Raw genomic sequence first — 20319 nt, 5'->3', positions numbered from 1 at the left:
AGGTTAAGAATGAAGAAGCACTGCCTTCTTGTATCAGTTCCGTTTCCCACTGTGAGGTCCTTACAGCCTTCAGTCATGGGTTTAGGTAGAACTGGGTTAGGAACACTGGGAACTACATTTCTTTGCTGCATTTATTTTCTTGTTGAACATCATCATTAGAAATTCCCAAAACAGGTGCAGATCATTCTTTCCTATTGAAATCTTACATTATCATTTGGAAAACCTGATTTCAATTTTGACAGACCAACTAATAAAGGATCTCACTTCAGGCACATACTCTGGCCAAGTTTAGCTTTATTGCATTGAAAAATTCTTCAAGTATAGAGTATTTTTTTAAAGAAGAACCTGCAGGAAATACAAAAATAATTGGGTAGAAAAGAGACATGGGCCCTCCTGACAACAGAAGGTAATGTCAGTGAAAGTCACATTACTTCTGGTACTGTGGCTCCTTAAATGTCCTACAAACTGTTTGGAATGGAGGTGCTTAACAAAGATCTCTGTAAGTGGCACTTCAGAGAATTCTATTTCTCTTGCCTGTGATGCCAAAAAAGTCTTCCTGGTCCCACAAAGAAGCTTTGTGTCCAGCCATTTTGAACTTGCAGAGGGTTTTTTTTTCCAGGGATTTTACTGGATTAAAATATCTCGGAGAATTATAGGTTCAGATGACAGATTGCTGCAAAATATGAAATCAAACTTAAATTAAAAATTTTAATTTAATTTATGCCTTGAATATATAATTGAAATGCCAATGTTTTAAGGAAAAAGTATAAAACTGTAAAAAAAATTCAGCATCGTCTATTTGTTTAAATATAAGATTAGTGAGCATTAAACAGGAATAACAACACAGTAATAAAAATAGAACGTGTTTCTCTGCACAAATGGGTTCAGCTGTTTCTCTGAAATTTGGGTGAATGTCGCATCTCGGCTATTGTAATCTTACAAGGTGAACATCTTCAGACATGGAAGGAGTCTGCCACACAGACCAAGCACACTGTTTGTTCTCCACGTTTGGTTTCTCGTCACCAAATATGTACTCTTCAAGTTATAAATTAAGTCTTTGTGACCCTGAGTTCTCTTCAGAATCAACAGTGATGATTTTGGCAAATGTCTTGAGATATGGACTATAAATTAACTATAAATTAATCTTGGTAATATTAAGTCCCAAGTGCTTTAAATGTGAACACTACGGAACAGTGTCAATTTTCATCAGGTCTCCTGATGTCTCAGTTGAGGTAACCCCTGCAGGACCCTGCCCCGCATTTGCACACAGTTCGGGCCCTCTTTCTGGCAGGGCTGTGGTCAAGAGAGTCTGAAGATACATCTCCCAAACCTGAATATGCAAGAAAAAGACAAAAAAGAAAAAAAAATAGAAGAGGGTTAAGACTATTGAAAACTTTCATCTAAGGTAGCAAGTAAACACCACCATTAAGAGTAAGTTAGAATCTTTGTAGTTAATACATGTGGTGTGGGCTAATAAGAGGTAAAAGTGGTACTGGTCCATCCTTGAGAGCGTGGCTACCTGACACGTGAAACTTACTGAGAAAATCCAATAGAAAGTCCTTTCTTCCTGACAGCACAGGAAGTGAAGTCCCACAGGAATAATATGTGAAGACCATTGTTCTTAGAAAAAGAACATTGTCACAAACAAGCAAGTAGAATGAAATGTTCTCAGAAGTCAGATTGAAGAAGGTCTAAGTTCACTCAAAATCATATTTTCAATCATGTCTTAGTAAACCTTCACAAATGCGGGCATAGTAATATTGAGAAAGATGTAGTAGTGGACTTCCAACATGAAAGTTTTAAAAACAAATCAGGGGCTGGGAACGTAGCTTAGTGGTAAGAGTACTTGGCTAGCCTGCATGAAGCCCTGGGTTCGATTCCTCACTAACACATACACAGAAAAAAGTCAGAAATGGTGCTATGGCTCAAGTGGTAGAATGCTAGCCTTAAGAATGCCCAAGGACAGTGCTCAGGCCCTGAGTTCAAGCCCCCAGAACTGGCAAAAAAAAAAAAATAGCCAGTATTTGCTGGACATGGGTGGCCCAAGCTACTCAGGAGGCTGAGATCTGAAGATCATGGTTCAAAGCCAAGCCAGGCAGAAAAATCCCCCTGATACTCTTAGCTCCAATAAACTACTCACAAAAACAAACAAACAAACCCAAATCAGTAGGCAATGTGGTATATAAGAGACACCATTCAATCCCAAGCCAAGCAGACTTGGCCTCTAGCTCTAACCCCTAGATGATCTCTGGGCCTTAAGTAAGGTGACTAAGTCTTACAGCCTCAACTGATTTCATCTTTTTTATTTGGTGCCAGTAACCAGGCCTTACACTCACTTGGCTTGTTCCTTCCTACCACTCTACCACTTGAATCATGCCTTCAGTCCGGAACTTCATTGGTTGATTGGAGTCTCTTACACTTTTTTGCCCCAACTAACTTTGATCTCAGATATCAGCCTCCTGAGTAACTAAGATTACAAGTGTGAGCCACTGGTGCCTGCATTTCCTTTCGTTTATGATTTGGTTCTGGTCATCTAAGGTCTTAGATATACTTCCTCATACTGAAACAAACACCAATGAAACTACTTGAAAACCGTACCTTTCATTTGATAATCAAAAGTCAGCTCTTCTCCAGCATATATGGTTCGTGTGGAAAATAATGCAATTCGGGGAAGACGAGTATCAAGGTTGTCAATGAAAACATTGAACACCTGAAGATTTGGGTCACACTAAAAAGGAACACGAGAGCCATTTAAATAAAAGTGATGTCAAATAGTTCTTTTACATGCCATACATAGATTTTTAACTTCTCAAGGTATTCTTTTTTCTTTTTTTTTGGCACCAATTCTGGAGTGCGAATCCAGGGCTTGGGTGACATCTCTGAGCTTTCTTGCTTGAGCTTTTTTGTTGCTTAATTGGAGATAAACTTCACAAAACGTTCCTGACCATGCTGGCTTCAGACAGTGATCTTCAGCTCTCAGCCTCCTGAATTGCTAGGATTATAGGCCTCAACCACCAGTACCCCCAGTGTATTCATGGGCTAAGTTGTTGGTCATGGAATGCACACTCAAAAATACTGTTTTTGCTTATAAAAAATTCAGATATACATAAGAGAAAATAATGCAATAATTCTGCAGTTGTAATAATTAATGAATTTGCCAATCTTGTTCATCTATTCTCAATCTATTTTTTTTTCTGGAGAATTTTGTTACAAGTCCCAATTAACATTATTGCTTTATCTGTAACTATTTTGATTCAAATTTTATGGCAGAGTTTCACTTTATTTACAAGGGTTTAATGATCTGAAAATTGTATACTACCTTATGGGATATGCAAGAAGAGAGATTAAGGAATTACATAGAAAAATCAAAACAAGTATTTAATAAAACATGTATGTTGGGAGGTAGTTTTCTGTGGGTTCTGAATCCAGAGTTAGCTAATTTCAGATTCAATAAAAAATGAATATATAGGAAAATCGTACTTGTACTGAACAGGTACAAATGGATTTCTCTTGTCAGTATTCTCTGAGTAATAGTGTAACCACTAACTACACTGTATTTAGATTATTGGTAAACTAGATAGGACTTAAAGAGAACATGAGCAGGTTGTATTGAAATATTATAGTATTAAGCTACTGGAACATTCAAGTATTTTGGTGCCTGCAGGGAATCCTGAAACCAATCCTGAGATACCAAAGGATTACTGCACCTCATTTTTTTTGGGGGGGGGGAGTTATAGGGCTTGAACTCTGGGCTTGGGTGCTGTCCCTGAGCTTTTCAGTTCAAGGTTAGTGCTCTACCACTTAAGCCACAGCACCACTTCTGGTTTTCTGGTGGTTAACTGAAGGTAAAAGTCTCAAGGACCTTCCTGCTCAGGCTGGCTTTGAACTGCGATCCTTAGATCGCAGCCCCCTAAGTAGCTAGGATTACAGGAGTGAGCCACCAGAGCCTGGCTGCACCTCATATTTATTAAGAAAAAAATTCTTGACCATGGGCCACAGACAGACCTGGGCTAAAAGTGAGAACCTATGTCAAAATAACCAGCGCAAAAAAGGCTGCAGGTATATATAGCTCAGTAGGAACGTGCCTGTTTAGCAGGCATAAGACCCCAAATTCAAACCTCAGTCTGCAAAAAGCAAACAAACTTTGAAGCCAGTTTAGAAACTAAAAATGTAGCTAGGTTTCTCACATCTGACTGTTAAATCACGCACCAGTTTCTTGGCATGCAATCAACCAGAAGTTTTAACGTGACAGCAACTTTGTAAGATCAGCTATCTTCTTAATTTTTTATTAGCTATAGCATATTATTTATAAAATGGAGTTAATATCAAACACATTGGCCTTCTCTACCTAGCACTTTGTAAGTGTCCAGTAATTATTCATTTCCTTTATTTCTGGAAATAGTTTCTGACGTATAAGAGTCTGTTAGATCTGGTGCGGGTGGCTCATGTCTATAATCCTAGCTATTCAGGAGGCTGAGATCTAAGGATTGAGGTTCAAAGCCAGCCCAGGCAGGAAAAGTCCATGAGACTCTTATCTCCAATGAACCACTAGAAAACTGGAAGTGGTGTTAGGATTACATCTCTAAGTTCTTTCAAATGTCAATTAAAACTTTAAGGAAGGCAAATTTATGATCCTAAATGCTTCTGTATTCCACAAACTCTTGATTATATTCATAAAATGTTCATATTCTAAGAAATAAAACATTTATCTTCTGCTATACTGTCGTACTCCCTCATTAATCATGGGGTATAGCTAGTCCATGACCCTTGGAAGATGCCTGGAACTGCACATAGTGCCAAATGCTACTCTGTTGCTATATTTATGATAAACTGAACTTACATATTAGGCACAATAAGAGACTAACAATAACACTATAATAAAATTAAGCAGTTGTCCCTCAAAACCCAGTTGTGCTTTTCCCTTCAGGAAAACATTTTCCACCTTCTTTTGCATATCCAAATTGGCGTGTATCACTGCTCTTGTGAGGCTATCTTAAGTAAAATAAGGGTCATCTGAAGACAAGCACTGTGATGCTGAGCTAGTGGCCAAGTGTGTAGTGTACAGTGTGGACATGCTGGGCCAAGGGCTGACTCATGTTCCAGATAGGGTGAGATGGAACAGTGACAGATCTCATCCTTCAGAATGGCATGTAACTTAATACTTATCCATTATTTTAAAGTTTTCCACTGACCATTTGCAGCTAACTATAAATAACAAACTATGAGAATGCGTATAAGGAAGAAAGTACAGCAGGGTCTAAGATGTTACTGACTCTTGTATAAACGTTTTACTTAATTACCTCCTATGCTGTGGTGCAAACACGTTGGGGCTTTTTGGGAGGGTCAGGTATGAGTTTTGAACTCGAGGCCTTGGGCTTGTTGGGCAGGCACTCGATCACTGCCCTTTTGCTTTCACTATTTCCCAAATAGGGGCCTCATCCTTTATGCCCAGGTCAGCTTCACATTTATGCTTGCTACAGCTGGGATGGCAGATGCCATGACGCCCGGCATTTTTCAATTGTCTTTTTTTTTTATTGGCCTGGACTGGCCTCAAACTGTGATTTTACCAATCTCCACTTCCTGAATAACTGGGATTACATATGTGAACACCACACCCAACCAAATGAAGGTATTCTAAGCACCTCAATGTTTACCTCCTAGAACAGCAATAAACCACAACACAGAAGAGACCCTTAATATTAAAATACTTTGGAAGAGTCCATAGTTTCAAGGTAATAATCCTTTGTGGAAAAATCATTAAAAACAAAACCAAGGTGAACTGGTTTTGTCTATAAGTATTCCTTACACTGTGATTCACAAAATGGGAAATATTTCCATATCGAGCTGCATCCACTGTGAATTCATCAGATTCATAGTCCAGATCAAAGAGATATGTGATTCCTTTGTGGTCATAGAGCTGTCCTCGCCTTTCAGCTTCTTCACTTGTGATTACCTAAGGAGAAAAAGCTACAATAGTTTTTTTTTTCTTTATTTTTCTTGAGACAGGGTCTTACTATGTTCCTCAGGGTGTTCTTAAATTCCTGAGCTCAAATCATCTTCCTACCTCAGCCTCCTGAGCAGCTAGGACTCCAGATGACATCAAACCAGCAATACCATAGCACATTATTGCCATAAATTTAAAAAAAATGATTGCTGAACTGAAAAAACATTCCACAAATCAATTAATAGTGCCTAAAATGTTTACAAAAAATTTCAAGTGTCATTAAAATAAATGTTCACAAAAATTAAGAGCTACTTGTGAACAAGTAGGCAAAATGATGCCAAAAATAATTTGTTAAATAAAATTTAGGACAATAAATAGGTAGAAATATTATACTACTTTTATTATAATCAGGGCATTCAAAACTCTTTATAACTATAGCTCTCTGGGGCCTATAAGTGGACAGAGTATTAAATTTATGAGTATGTGTTCCAAATATGTTCTGAAGGTGTTGTTTTCCTATAACCGATCTCTATGCAGTTACAAATGGAAGTATGTTACAAAACAGGAGAGAAGCTAGGATAAATTTGCAGTTAATGTTATAGAATAGGTATTCAGGAAATAGCAATAGTTCAAAACCATCTAGGAGCTAGAGATGTAACAAGTGGTAAACCACTTGCCTACCATGTGAGGCCCTGGGTATAATCCCAGTGCCATAGGGGTAAAAATATAGAATTCTGATCTTATGAACACATCTTTATTATGAAATCAGCTCAAGAAACCAAAAATTTATCAACGAAATCTGGTTGCTGAATTCATTCAGCCAGTTTTCTGTTCTTTTGTTGTTGTTGTTGTAGGGTTGAACTCAGGTCCTGGGCACTGTTCCTTAGCTTTTGCACTCAGGCTAGTACTCTACCACTTTGAGCCATAGCTCTAATTCCAGTTTCCTGGTGGTTAACTGGAGATAAGAGTCTCATAGGTTTTCTGCCCTGACTGTTTTTGAACAATGATGCTCAGATCTCAGACTCAGTAGCTAGGATTACAAGCATGAGCCCCACTACCTGACCCTCACCAAAATTTTAAAAAAGAAAAAAAATAAGTGAAATTGTATAAGATCTAGTATTTTCTAAGTATGTAAAATAAAAAGAAGATTCAAAGCAGGGACTTCATTTCATTGGAAAATTCTAGATTAGCTGGGTGCAATGGCTCACGCCTATAATCCTAGCTACTCAGGAGGCTGAGATCTGAGGATCAAGGTTCAAAGACAGCTCGGGAACAAAAGGACCTGAGACTCTTATCTTCAATTAACCACTGGAAAACGGGAAGTGGGGCTTGACACAAGGGTAGGGCAGTAGCGTTGAGCTGAAGATCTCAGGGACAGTGCCCAGGCTGAGTTCAAGCCCCATGAGCCCGCCCCCTCCCTACCCAAAAGGAAAAAAAAAAGAAAAGAAAAAAGAAAGATAAAAGAAAATTCTAGACTAATTCAGATGATTATAGATGATTCAATTCCAAATAATCAAAGTAACCAGTCAGAGATGATAATCCCAGATATACAGAGACACCTGTACCTTTCCAGTCACAGCTTAACCAATCATTCAGTTCAAGACACTGTGGTGCAGTGAAGAGAATCCTGGAGTTCTTAATCCTGCCTCTTGTTTTATATTGAGGCCTGTTAATCAGTTGGCCTTGAGCAAATTACTCAATTTCACTGTGCCACAGTTGAAAGAACTCAAAAAATAAGATGCTTATTTATTACAGGAGTATGGTGGCTCTTAAGAAATACTATTTTATACTTAACGTATACAAAAATAAATTTGCTAGTATTTGGCAACTTACAGAATGGTCTGTAATTCAATGGTCTGAAAATTATAGAATGATCTGAGATATAAAGAGATTTTCCTTATGGACACAATGAGTATGTATTTTATAATACTCATAAACCACTGTTCTACTAGAAAACATCATGTTGATACAGAGTAGTTTAATTAAACTTAACCATTGTTTGGCCAAATGAATGAAGTAAATTATAACTTCTAATGTGTAATGTTTGTGTAAAGATGTTATATGTTAAAACATATGCATGCTATGTTCAACAACTATGGATGCTTGTTGAAGGAAGACTTTATAACTTAATTCACCTTTACATCTATTTTTCGTACATAAAAGATATTTCTAATCATACTAGTGAACTCTTCTAATCATGAAAATGCATTCCTATATATCTACAAATGATAATACAAATATGTATGAAGCATTTATGTTGCTGCAGTACAAGGTATAAACCTTACATGCATTACTTGTTATGTGGTAAACTGAATATACCTCTCCAACATATTCCATGACAAAAGTCATCCTTTTAATCTTCACAAGGGTTTTCACACCCCAGCCACGGCCATTGCTAGTTCGAAAGATGCAAAGTGAATACTGCGTGCCTTTTTGTACAATCCGGTTGGGACAATCAGGTCCACACTGGCACCTCGAGTTACACTCATAGATGGGGGTACCTGGTGGGATTCTGATTTGTTGGTTCTTATTGTAAGCAAAAAGAACTCCAGCTTCCGTAGGACAGCACTTTTCATGGAAGCAATCTGTGCATGAACAACCGAAGGTAACTTCATTGACTAGACTGATCCCCGGGGCAGGCTTGTACTCATTTATGTAGAAGAAGTCTGAAGGTGGACCCTCCATGTCAACAGTATTTTCAACGAATATCATTCCTTTATGAGTCTTGCTTCTGTTGAGTTCTTCTTGCCATCTCTGCAGAGCTAGCCTTTGTTTAGCTTTCTTCACGATATACTCAGCAACGGCAGGTTTCAAAGTTTTGTCATCATCTTTGGGAATGACTGCCTTGCCTTTATTTACCTGAGATAAATAGCTATGCTTGTCATTATAAAATTGCTGGAGCAGTAATGGACACTTGAGATTTTGCAAAGGTTCCCAAGTATTTGTAGAATCTGGCCATCCTTTCCATTTTACAAGATAATATTCCATATCCTTAAAATATAAAAGAAAGCACACATCAGATTATGATAGTGTCAATTACTTAAAATATTTTAAAGAATGAGCTATTACCATTCTTGTAGTAATAGTTCAGAGTATGTAAATGTTCACAAGATCCTGACAGACTCTCTCCACAACTCTTAGGCTTATATTAAGTATGTTATTCTGATTTGCAGGCAACTCTTGATTACACACAGAAATGGAATAATTTTAAAAAAAAAAGAAATGGAACAGAATGGTGAAGTGACCCATAAGTTATCCCTGTATAATTTGAAATGCCCCACATGCATTTCTTCTAAAAAACATTTTCCTATTGTATATGACCTAAGTTAAATTCACATCTTCTAGTATTTCTACTAAGTATATGAAAGTTTGTAAGTACTCCTTGCTGTTGCTCAGCATTCATTTTCCAGGCCCTTGTTAGCATTTGTTTTACTTAACATGGTATCACTCCACCCATTCACAGTACGACAGCCGAGCATCTCTTCATGCCATTTCCCTGCTTACAGCTGCTACATAGCTTCTTGTAGTCTCGAAGTCCAGGACCCAGCTGCCTATAAGAAGCTGCACTTTCCAAGTCACATCAACCCTACAGCTCATCTCGTTCTCTTCTCTTCTTGTTGACTATGATCTATTAACACTTGATATTCCTTGAATATCTTTTCATTCTTTAGGACTAAGTATCCTTAATGAAACTTACCCTATCACTCTGAGATAAGTTAGATTCGGTTATACTAGTGCTTATCTCAACTATAATACTTTGTATGAGCATTTAATTCTCTCAGAATTTGTTACCTTATAAACTTCATATCATCAGGCACCATACCCATGTCCTTTAATGCTGAGATTCCTAGTTCCTAGTGCAAGATATGGCAGATGGCAAATAAGTAACTGTCAAGGTAATATTTATAATAAGTGGGTAAATTTATTCACTCTCAAGAATTCAATCATCTTTTCAACAGTTATTTCAAGGGCTATTTCAATTACATTTCACTCTTGAAGCCCTATTTTCAACACTTTTATTCACCACCCCAACTATGAATCACAGGATTACAAATTTTACCTGTAAGGGAATAAAATTAAGCCAGATGCTAGTGTCTCATACTTGTAGCTCTAGCTATTCAGGAGGCTGAGATCTGAGAATTATGGTTCATAGCCAGCCTGGGCAGGAAAGCTCACGAGATCTTTTTTTTTTAATCTCCAATTAACTATACAAAATGCCAGAAGTGGGGCTGAGCTCAAGTAAGTGGTACAGTGCTAGCCGCGAGCAAAAAACTCAAGGACAGCACCCAGGCCCTGAGCTCAAGCTCCAGAACTGTGGAGAAGTAGTAACTTGTCTGACTGCCTTTGGGATGGGTTCACTCTATCTCAGGGTGGCAGAAGGACCCTTCTGCAAAGGATTATTTGTCAGAAGGATTGTCAGAAGGACCCTTACTGCAAAGGATTATTTGTCAGCCTTTCTCAGTAGGCTCTATGCTCTTTAAAAATGAGGAGCTGTATGTTATTACTCTTTAGAATCCCAGACGAACGCAATTCCTAACACCAAGAATGAAGTCAAATGTTTGCTGAAGGAGCCTGCGGGGAAAAGCAGCAACCCTTGATTCTGCTTTGGACCCACCTCCTCCTTTTCAGGATGGCTATCTTTACTCTGTGCCACTGTAACCGGATGTAGGTTTTTAGTGTGTCAGTTCTGGGACTCAAATCCAGGGCCTGGATGCTGTCCCTAAGCATTTTTGCTCAAGGGTAGGCTAGCATGCTACAACTTAATGCCAGATTAAAGCTAGGAGTCTTATCAATCCTCAGATCTCAGCCTCCCATGTAGCTAGGATTGATTACAGTTGTGTCTTACTAGCACCTGGCCAGAAGTATGTAATTTTTTTCCTCTAGACTTTTCAGAGCTTTCAGCTGAGTTTTCCTGGTGTCTCAGAGGAGTCTTTAATTACAGCTTTTGAACAATGCTTGAGTTCAGGAGGCTTATTATAAGCTGGTCATGGACAGCACAATCTTAGGATTCGTTATGACCCACATGGGCTCAGGTGTGGAAGGCTTGACTTGCAGTTGATGGAGCTGTTTGGGGGGACTGTGGAAACTAGGAGATCAGTCACTAAGGGCATGCCTTTGAGGGGTATACCTGGCCCTTGCCTCACTTTCTGAAAACCTCTGCCACATGTTCTCACTGCCCACGTAATGGAGCCCTCTGAAACTGTGAGCCCCAACAAATCTGTCCTTCAATTATTTATGCCCACTGTTCAGTCATAGCTACACAAAAGTAACCAATACATTAGCTAATAGAATATTCATATAATGTAGTATGACATTACCAAGGTATGATGGTGTAACAGTGACTGGGTAAATGTAGAAATGACTGAAGTAAAACATAATTCAACTTACTAACCACTACTTAATGCACAAAAGTGTAAGAAGTGTTCAAGAAATTAGAATATGAGCTATGTCTGTTTGAAGACTGTTTCCAGTGGTTGAAACAGTGTCTGACTCATAGTCGGTACTCAGTAAATCTACAAGTATTTGTCTCAGATTACAGTTAAACAGAAGTATTAAAGAGTCTTCAGCAAGACTTCAATGCAATTCAGAGTTTGGTTTTACAAAGTATAATGATATTTTGAATATGATACGGAGACAGCATTACTTATGAGCTAAGTGTGTGGGAAGGGACCACACAGGAAAAGGACTGGGTCAAAAGTTCTTTCACTAATACTGAATACACAAAAGGAAAAGACAAAAGGTATATTAAAGTAATACAAGCTTTGAAGTGAAGTCAACATTAATACTAGATAGAAGAAATAAGGGATACAAGTGAATATTAACTAAGCACAGTAAGGTGATGTATTCCTTTTAGTTTTTTGGCTGTGGGGCTGGAACTCTGGGCGTGGGTCACTGTTGCTGAGCTCTTCAGCTCAAGGCCAGTGCTCTACCACCTGAGTCACAGCTTCACTTTTGGTTTTCTGGTGGTTCACTGGAGATAAAAGTCTCAGGGACTTTCCTGCCTGGGCTGGCTTTGAATCGTGATCCTCAGATCTCAGCCTCCTGCGCAGCTAGGATTACAGGCGTGAGCTACCAGTTTCCGCCTAAGGTGGAGTATTCCAAAGCAAGAAATCAGATGTACTGATGAGAAAGAACAAAGAGATTAAACAGCAAGGAACTTAAACATAATTCTATGTAACAATGAATCTGAACACCTCTAATTTGTAAGTACAAAATCTTAGATAACTAATTCTATGAAAGAATGGGAATGATTGGGGAGAGATACAGAAGTAGAAATAATACAACCTCACCACCTATTAGATTTAGGGGACAAGACAAAAGGAGCTAACGTGTGAAACTGAAGCTATATTTACAAATACTATGATACTATTAACAAAGACAGGGACTATTAGTACGGAATGCAGACTTAAATGGACATGGAGGATGCCTGGGCTTTCAGGAGTGGAAGACTGCTGAAGACACAGGTGGAAGTGCTTAATGAATGTTAGATTTACTAAGCAGGAAAGGCAATGAGAGCAAGACATTTCAAAGGAGAACTAGATTTGGTGACAATTCAACAGAAGGAACAACAAAGAGTTGAAGCAGGATCCTTGATTTCCTGACCTGAAAGAACTGAGATTATTTACCCAAGAAAGAAAAAAAAGAAAAAAAGAGTTCTTTACCAAAATTCAGTCATAAATGAATCAATGAAAATTATAATTACAAGTTTTAGATCAAAAAAGTTTCTTATTTAGTCAAGACATTCAACATACATAAGTGAAAATGGAGCCTCATACTTTGAAGGGATGAATGAGATTGGAAAAGATGAGGGAGGAAAATGAAAGGTGTGACACTGATCAAGTTGTATTATTCTTATAAACTGATTTCTTTAATTAAAACCCCTTTGTACAAATACTCAAAATAATAAAAATAATCAGATGCAAAATAAAGAAAAAGCTTCTTAGAAGAACCCAACTTACTATTACTATTACTAAGTGGGTTGCAATCCTATAAGTCAGCTTTTGGGTATAAAGCACTCTTTGTCAAGGTCACCCCTTCTATCATTCTCGTTTATTTTCCCACTCATCCCCACCCTCATTATGTAGTTCATTTTTCTTTTGTTGGTCATGGGACTTGAACTCTGTGCCTAGGCGCTGTCCCTGAGCTCTTCAGCTCAAGGCTACTGCCCTGCCCCTTGAGCCACAAGAGTCACTTCCTGTTTTCTAGAGGTTAATTGGAGATAAGAGTCTCAGGTTCTTTTGATCCTGGATCCTCAGATCTTAGCCTCCTGCATAACTAGGATTACAGGCGTGGTCCACCATGTCCAGCTGTAGTTTTTTCATAGTGTACATTTGTTCACTCTTTCTCTCCATTCATTTGCCATGTCCTCCCCCTTTGCCCTTTCTCCCAAAACTTGTTTCTACTTCCTGATATTCATTCTGATCAACAATATATTACTTGGAAGAACTCGATATGTAGGAAGACTAAAGAAAAACCTAGAGAAGTAAGATGAGCTTGCTGACCAAAAAAAAAGTCCAAAACGACTCTGAAACTCAGGACATTCTGTTACACCACTGAATCTCTTAAAATCCAGAGTTTGAAATACACATGGTGATGCTGCTGGAGGACATTTAGTAGCACTAACACTGGTTGAAATTCCAGGTTTATTTCAGGGGATCTTGGGGGAGCTAAATGAGTGACAGGAGAGGCTGACCTGTGACCAACTATTTGTCTTGGCAATCCACATAGAGACAAGGCTTGGATGCTGAGGAAGATAAGCACCTTAAAATATTCTAATGCTAGCTCACGCCTGTAACTCTAGCTACTCAGGAGGCTGAGATCTGAGGATCCAGGTTCAAAACCAGCCAAAGCCAGCCCAGGCAGTAAAGAACATGAGACTCTGATCTCCAATTAATCACTAAAAAATGGGGAGTGGAGCTGAGGCTTAAGGGGTAAGGCAGTAGCCTTGAGCTGAAGAGCTCAGGGACAACACCCAGGCCCAGAGTTCAAGCCCCATGACCCCCTTCCCCCCAACACACACACACACACACACACACACACACACACGCGCGCGCACGCGCGCACACACGCTCTAATGCTAGCGCTTTATGCTTCAAAATCCTGTCAATATTATTTGGCTAATAGATAACAGGACATATGAATGAATCAGTGCTTAGAATTTGAAACATTAAGAAGAGTTTGCTTATATAGGTTTATCTTTATGTCACAGAAATAGGAAATGCTGAAGTGTGAATAAGTGTCTTTTAAGGATCTAGATATTTACCTTACCTTTTCTACCTTGTAGTCACACAAGTATTCCACCTCATAATTGCTTAGATTCCTTTTGGTGACTCCCATCGATTTACATGTGAGCTTTTCTTGTCTACATAATTCCTGAAGAGTATCAAGTGAAACTAGGCAAGGAACACACCACACTACAATAAGAAAATAGAATTCTTTACTAATGAAGTACCTACTCAGTTAAAACAAAAATGAAAAACTTAAAACCTTTACATCCCCACCCTTCAATTGGTAATTTTGGTCTAAAAGTCAATACAGTAAGAACTCAATTATGTGTGCTCAAGAAAAAGCATTGAAGAACTGTGCTTTTAGTTTTCTTGTACATTCTAATCAATTTCTATCCTACTATGTTTAACTGATATTGGTTAATTTCTATTAAACCATATGACAAAGCTTTCATGTCTATAAGCTGTCTAAAGATTACATATAGAGGCAAAGGTCAATAGAGGTAATGTTTTTGACTTTCCCATATAGTCTACATAGAAGGACTATCTGAAAAAAACATATTTCTGGGTCATTGTTAAAAGTATTAAAAGAACATCTACAATATGTATGTATGTATGTATGTATGTATGTATGTGTGTATATATATATATATATTTTTTTAATTTAATTTTTGCTGGTCCTGGAGCTTGAACTCAGCTTAGGTGTTCTTTCTAAGCTTATTTTGCTCAAGACGAGTGTTCTACCGCTTGAGCCACAGTGTCATTTCTGACTTTTGGATATCATCAGAGTCTCATGGACTTTCTACCTGGGCTGACTTTAAACTGCAACCCTCAGCACTGAGCCGCCTGAGTATCTAGGATCACAGGCGTGAGCCACTGGAACCTGGCTTAAAATATATTTTAAGAAAATCACAACTGGGGCCGGGAGTTTGGCCTGGTGGTAGAATGCTTGCCTAACATGCACAAAGACTCGGGTTCGATTCCTCGGTACCACATATATAGCAAAAAGCCAGAAGTGGTGCTGTGGCTCAAGTGGTAGAGCCCTATCCTTGAGAAAATCTAGGGACAGTGCTCAGGCCCTGAGCTCATGCCCAGGACTGGCAAAAAAAAAAAAAAAAGAAAGAAAAAAGAAAATCACAATTTCAAAGTAACTTTTTGGGGGAGCAGAGTGTGGCTTAATGGTAGAGAGCTTGCCTAGCATGCATGAAGCCCTGGGTTCCCCAGTACCACACACACACAGAAAAAGCTGGAAGTGTGTTGTGGCTCAAGTCATAGAGTACAAGACTTCAGAAAGCTCAAGGACAGTGCCCAGACTCTGAATTCAAGCCCCAGGACTGGTAAAAAAGAAACTTTTCTGCTAGATGCCGGTAGCTCATGCCTGTAATCCTAGCTACTCAGGAGGCTAAGATGTGAGGATCACAGTTCCAAGCCAGCCCAGGCAGAAAAGTCCCCATGAGAGAGTTATTTCTAATTAACCTCTCAGAAACTGAATGTGACACTGTGGCTCAAAGTGGTAAGAGTGCTAGCATTGAACAAAAGAGCTCAGGGACAGTGTCCAGGCCCAGAGTTCAAGACCACTACCAACAACAAAAAGTAACTCTTCCTTTAACTGGACAATAAGAACTGAAATCTAACTACAATATAGTTTCGTTTGTTTTTTTTTTCTAACTACAAGCTTGTATTTTTCTTTATCTACCTTAAAAACACAGGGCTGGGAGCTGTGCTCACGCCTGTAATCCTAGTTACTGTGGAGGCTGAAATCTGAGGATCATGATTCCAAGCCAGGCCAGGCAGAAAAGTCTATCAGACTCTAATCCACTTAGCTACCCAACCCCCCAAACCCCCAAAAAAGAAAAAGGCTGAGCCAAGCTCTGACTTAAGCGGTAGAACACCAGTCATGAGTAACAAAGCTCAGGGATGGCACTCAAGCCCCGAGCTCAAGTTCCAGGACAGCAAAAAACCAAAACCCCAAACAAAAAGTTAGGCACCCCTAATGATCATTTTCATTATTTTAAGTGACCAATTTAATCTTTATTTTTCCTTTTTAAATTGCTGGGGTCCAGGGTAATTTGGCCCTGGTGTCTGAGAGCTGTTCAACCCCTTCCTTGACTGCAGCCAAACTATCTTCACGCTAGCCTAATCTGCTCTGAATCCTCCACCGTCTTGAGGAATCTACAAAGCAACTACAACTGCTTCGTGATGAGGCATTTTCTGGCTCCCCTGTGTACTGTCCCTGTAGCTGACCAGGTCAACTAGCTTCTGCAGGACTGTTGTTATTATTTGCCATCACAAGTCTCAGAACTCTAGGTGACCGTCAGCCATTTCTACCTTGGCCTGAGGGAGAGGGAACACACTTCCCTGATGGTCAGTAGGACTGGGACTGTGCAATCAAATGGAGTCATGCTGTGATTCGGTGCAAGCGCACTCTGTACTTACATGGCTGGTGTACACACCCTGGCCACACTTTTCTGGCTATATAAACAGGTTTTTCAGCTCACTCTGTGAGCCAGCTGGAAGATACTATCATGTGCTCGCTGGTGTTGCAACAGTAGACCCAATAAAAGGTTTTTCTCCAGTAGTCTTTTCTCATCTAGTTTTGACATTTATCTTTAGTAGAGGGAGCTGTGCTGGTAACAAGGAGGACAGGGGAAGAGGTGGTAGAGTGGCAGCGCTGGCAAAGTGGCACCACCCAAGCAGCAGTACCAGCTGCAGGAGTGATGAGGAGACAGGTGAAGGGTTCCAGAAAGCCAAGGCAGAAATGAACAGGAGCAGAGGAGATGAGACAATAAGATCTGTGAAAAGCTGAAGGAGAGAAACTGAGGATCCCGCTCACAGAAGAGTTCCGGTGAGCTGCCAAGCTTGAAGGCTAAGTGATTAGCCACCGTGGGCTCAAGAGCTGTAATATTTGTAGCTTAAGCTGAAGGGTCCAACTGAGGCCTGTACAGGAAGAGATCAGCTACAACTGCTTGCCGAGTCTGCTGATGGAGGCAAAGGATTGTAAGTTTCCCAATGTTTCTGCTGGGAAGAGGCCACAGCTACGAGCCCCTCATGAGTGCCCAGACCAGGGCTTCCAAACGCCTAGCTGCACTAGGCAGCCAGCTCTCAGAACATGGTGCTTGCAACCTCTGGATCTGCCAATCCAACCTCTACAGGGGGTGGGACCCATCCAGTTCATAGGTCCACGGGTCCTAGCCAGCCAAGTCAACCACAGACAGATCAATAGACCGAGCTTAAATTTTTTTTTTCCCCCCACAGTAACATAAATTTATACGTTGTGAATCGCAGTGATAACCAATTTTGAGGAACAAATAAGGCCTTCAGTACTCAGGAGCCTGAATGGCCAGTCCAACAAGAGGCTCTCCTCCCGTGCCCCGGGGATTCCCCTCCAGGTAGAGCTTCAAACGACCCCAGTTAACTGAGAAGGTAACCCAGATGGTGGCTTTAAAAACAATAGCCTGTAACCACAGAGAAAGAGGTGTCACCCGACTATTTATGAGACAATGTATCACCACTGAAGAAATCAATCCCTGCCTTTATTTCTGAGGGGTGCTAATAAAGTCATAATGAAGTGGAAACACCTCGGGATTCCAGAATGTGTTGAAAAGTTCCAGGCTTTTCAGCATGCCTAACCAACTGCCCCCCCTCCCCTCCTCCCCTCCCCCTCCCCACGTTAATTTTCCAGCCGACACAAAATAAAACTCCCTTGTTCCTGCTGGGAAAAAAAAAAAAAAAAAAAGAGAGAGAAAAAGGAAAAGTGAACTGGCCACGCCAGCGCTGGCCCCCACAGATGACCACTTTCCAGAGCTTTCTCCTCCCCGTGTGTCCACGAGGAAGGGGCGGGGTGGGGGCTTCCCTTCACCGCGGCCTCCCCCCGCCCCGCGCCGAGGGTCCCGGGCCACGTCGCGGGCAGCGCTTTTCCAGGCCCAAAGCAGGGCGCACTCGACCGTTCAAAGCGCCACAAAGGAGCCTCGGCGCTGCCCGCGAGCGCCCAGGCCCGGGAGGAGACCCACGAGGGGGAGCGCCACGGAGGGGCGACACGAGAGGGGACGCGACACGGAAGGGGGGGACACGGGGGAGGCGCGAGGGGGTGGCCCGAGGGGGGCCGCGACACGGGAGGGGCGGAGCGAGGGGCGACACGACACCATGGGGGGGGCGGACACGAACACGGAGGGCGGACGCGACCCTGAGGGGCGACGCGACACCACGGGGGGGGCAGACGTGAACACGGAGGGGCGACAGGAGGGGGGACGCGACGCGGAGGGGCCACGCCAGGCGGGGCCGAGGAGGCTGAGGGCCGCCGCGGGGAGTGGCGGAGGGTCGGGTGGCCGCGGAGCCGGGGGCGACGTAGTCCCCCGGTGGCCGCCCGGTCAGCCCGCGAGATGGCGGGGACACGGGGAGGGCGAAGCGGCGAGGGTGGGGGGTCGCGCTCCAGCCTCACCTCTCCGTGCTCCGGCCCCGGCTGACGCCATCTTGGGGAGCTTTCATTCAAACTCGCGCGCGGTCGAACGGATCGGCTCCGCCGGCCGACGCGCCGCCCCCGGTACGGCCCCGCGTGGGAGTCGGAAGGCCGAGGCGGAACTGCGCGACGCGCGTCGTGATGTCAGCGGAGGCAACCAGGCAACGGCCAGTGCGCCTGCGCGAAGCCAGGAGGGGCGGAGCGAGCCCCACGCTGTGGGCGTGGCCTCGACTGCCCGTCTTTGAACCTTCCACCCGAGGTGCTTTTCCCTGGCTACTGCGCGCACCGTGCAAACTCCAGCTCGGGCGCAGGTTCCCTCCCGCTCCCGTTCCTCGGCCACCCGAGCCCGCGGCGCTGCTCTGCTAAAGCTCAGGATCTCAAAATTGGCAGCAGCAAGTCCGGGAGAGAAATAAGAGATTCTGCGAGCGTGCGCACTCGCTGAGATGCCCATCCTCGAGTGTGGCTGGTGCTCCACAGCCTTCCCCATTAGTCTTAGTGCAGAATTGAATTCACAAGTTAGGGGCCTTTGGGAAGCCTCAGGGTTCCTGGTCGAGGCCAGGCTGCGGCGCTACTTCCCGGCCCTCACGGCTGGTCCCCCCTCTACTGGAAACATTTTAAAGCAAATCTCAAGCGAATCGTGACAACCTGGTAGGCAGCCAACTGACATACCAATGACTTCTAAAAGAATTTTTGGGAAAAATTACATGTTTTTTAAGGTTCAAGAGGTACTCAATATCTGACGAATGTAACTGTAACCCCTCTATACATTACCCCGACAATAAAACACCAAAAAAAAAAAAAGAAAAAATTACATGTTTCAAAGTATGATGTATTGGAATATTGGAAATAAATGCAGGAAGGTATAAGCATGTTTAATAATTTGATTCCGTTATAAAACACTGCCTGGCCATGTCTGAAAAATAAGGGCTGTTTATGAAATTTTAGTGTCTTGATGGATTTAATGTTAACTTCAACAAAAAAATGTAGAAGACAGAATATAAAACCATTGTGATTTTAACTTATTTCTACATATTTAACTACCGTGCCAAGAAAGAATAAAAATCCCACGCAGTCCTGGTTTGGTTTGGGCTTGTGCAGGGCAGGGCATCTTGCTAGATGCCCTGGAGCCAAGCCTACCATCCTTTTCCTGGCCCATTCCCTTGTTTCCCATTGCTGACAGTGGGTAGCCTCAGCAACATGCCTACAGCCTTGATGTTCTGCCTCACCACAGGCTGGGGATCAACTTTCAACCTCCCAGGCAAGATAAATAGCTCCTCTCTTTATGTGGTTCTCTAGTGTTTGGTCAGCAATAAACAGCTGAGTATCACAGAAATTAGGCTGTGTCCTTGGGGGCTACCTATCCTGCTTGTCCCTAACTATGCCCCTGATCTGCCATAATGTGAGTGGTTCCACCATGGCTTACCGTGCCACGATGGGCTGAAATCTCTGCAACCGAGTACATCGAACCTGTTTTCCTTCTGAGTTGTTTATGACAGCCTTCCACTACCTCATTGAGCATGTTAACAATACTATATAGTTCTGCATTTTTTTCAATTAATGTAAGACTTCTGTTTTCTTAAGTACTTTTTAAGCTTTAAGAGGGTATTTGCAAAATTGAAAGTTAGAAAAGTATAAAAATACTCAAATATAATGTAAAATTTCAACCAATTCAATTCTAAACAGCTTCATGGCCA

The 20319-nt window shown here is 41.6% G+C and overlaps 1 protein-coding gene across 5 annotated transcripts; it reads right to left on the bottom strand.

Annotated features, from left to right (window-relative positions):
- Positions 1-718: 718 nt before the first annotated feature.
- Positions 719-18756, bottom strand: Suv39h2 (SUV39H2 histone lysine methyltransferase). 5 transcript variants are annotated; one of them, XM_090318938.1, is made up of 6 exons: positions 18608-18756; positions 14213-14358; positions 8264-8935; positions 5807-5953; positions 2599-2728; positions 719-1330 (listed from the first exon to the last, which is right to left on the bottom strand). In XM_090318938.1, the coding sequence occupies exons 1-6, from the start codon at positions 18636-18638 to the stop codon at positions 1224-1226; spliced, it is 1233 nt and encodes a 410-aa protein (XP_090175064.1). In that variant the 5' UTR covers positions 18639-18756; the 3' UTR covers positions 719-1223. The 5 variants fall into 5 exon arrangements, with proteins under 5 accessions (XP_090175064.1, XP_090175065.1, XP_090175066.1 ...); XM_090318939.1 differs by having other exon boundaries at positions 14213-14337; positions 18608-18755; XM_090318940.1 differs by lacking the exon at positions 18608-18756 and adding an exon at positions 16606-17123.
- Positions 18757-20319: the final 1563 nt, after the last annotated feature.

The sequence above is a fragment of the Megascapheus bottae genome, chromosome 26 (assembly GCF_031878675.1).
Source record: "Megascapheus bottae isolate mThoBot1 chromosome 26, mThoBot2.hap1, whole genome shotgun sequence".
NCBI classification, from domain to species: domain Eukaryota; kingdom Metazoa; phylum Chordata; class Mammalia; order Rodentia; family Geomyidae; genus Megascapheus; species Megascapheus bottae.
Note: the sequence above shows the minus strand (reverse complement) of the source record. Positions and strands in the feature narration are given on the sequence as shown.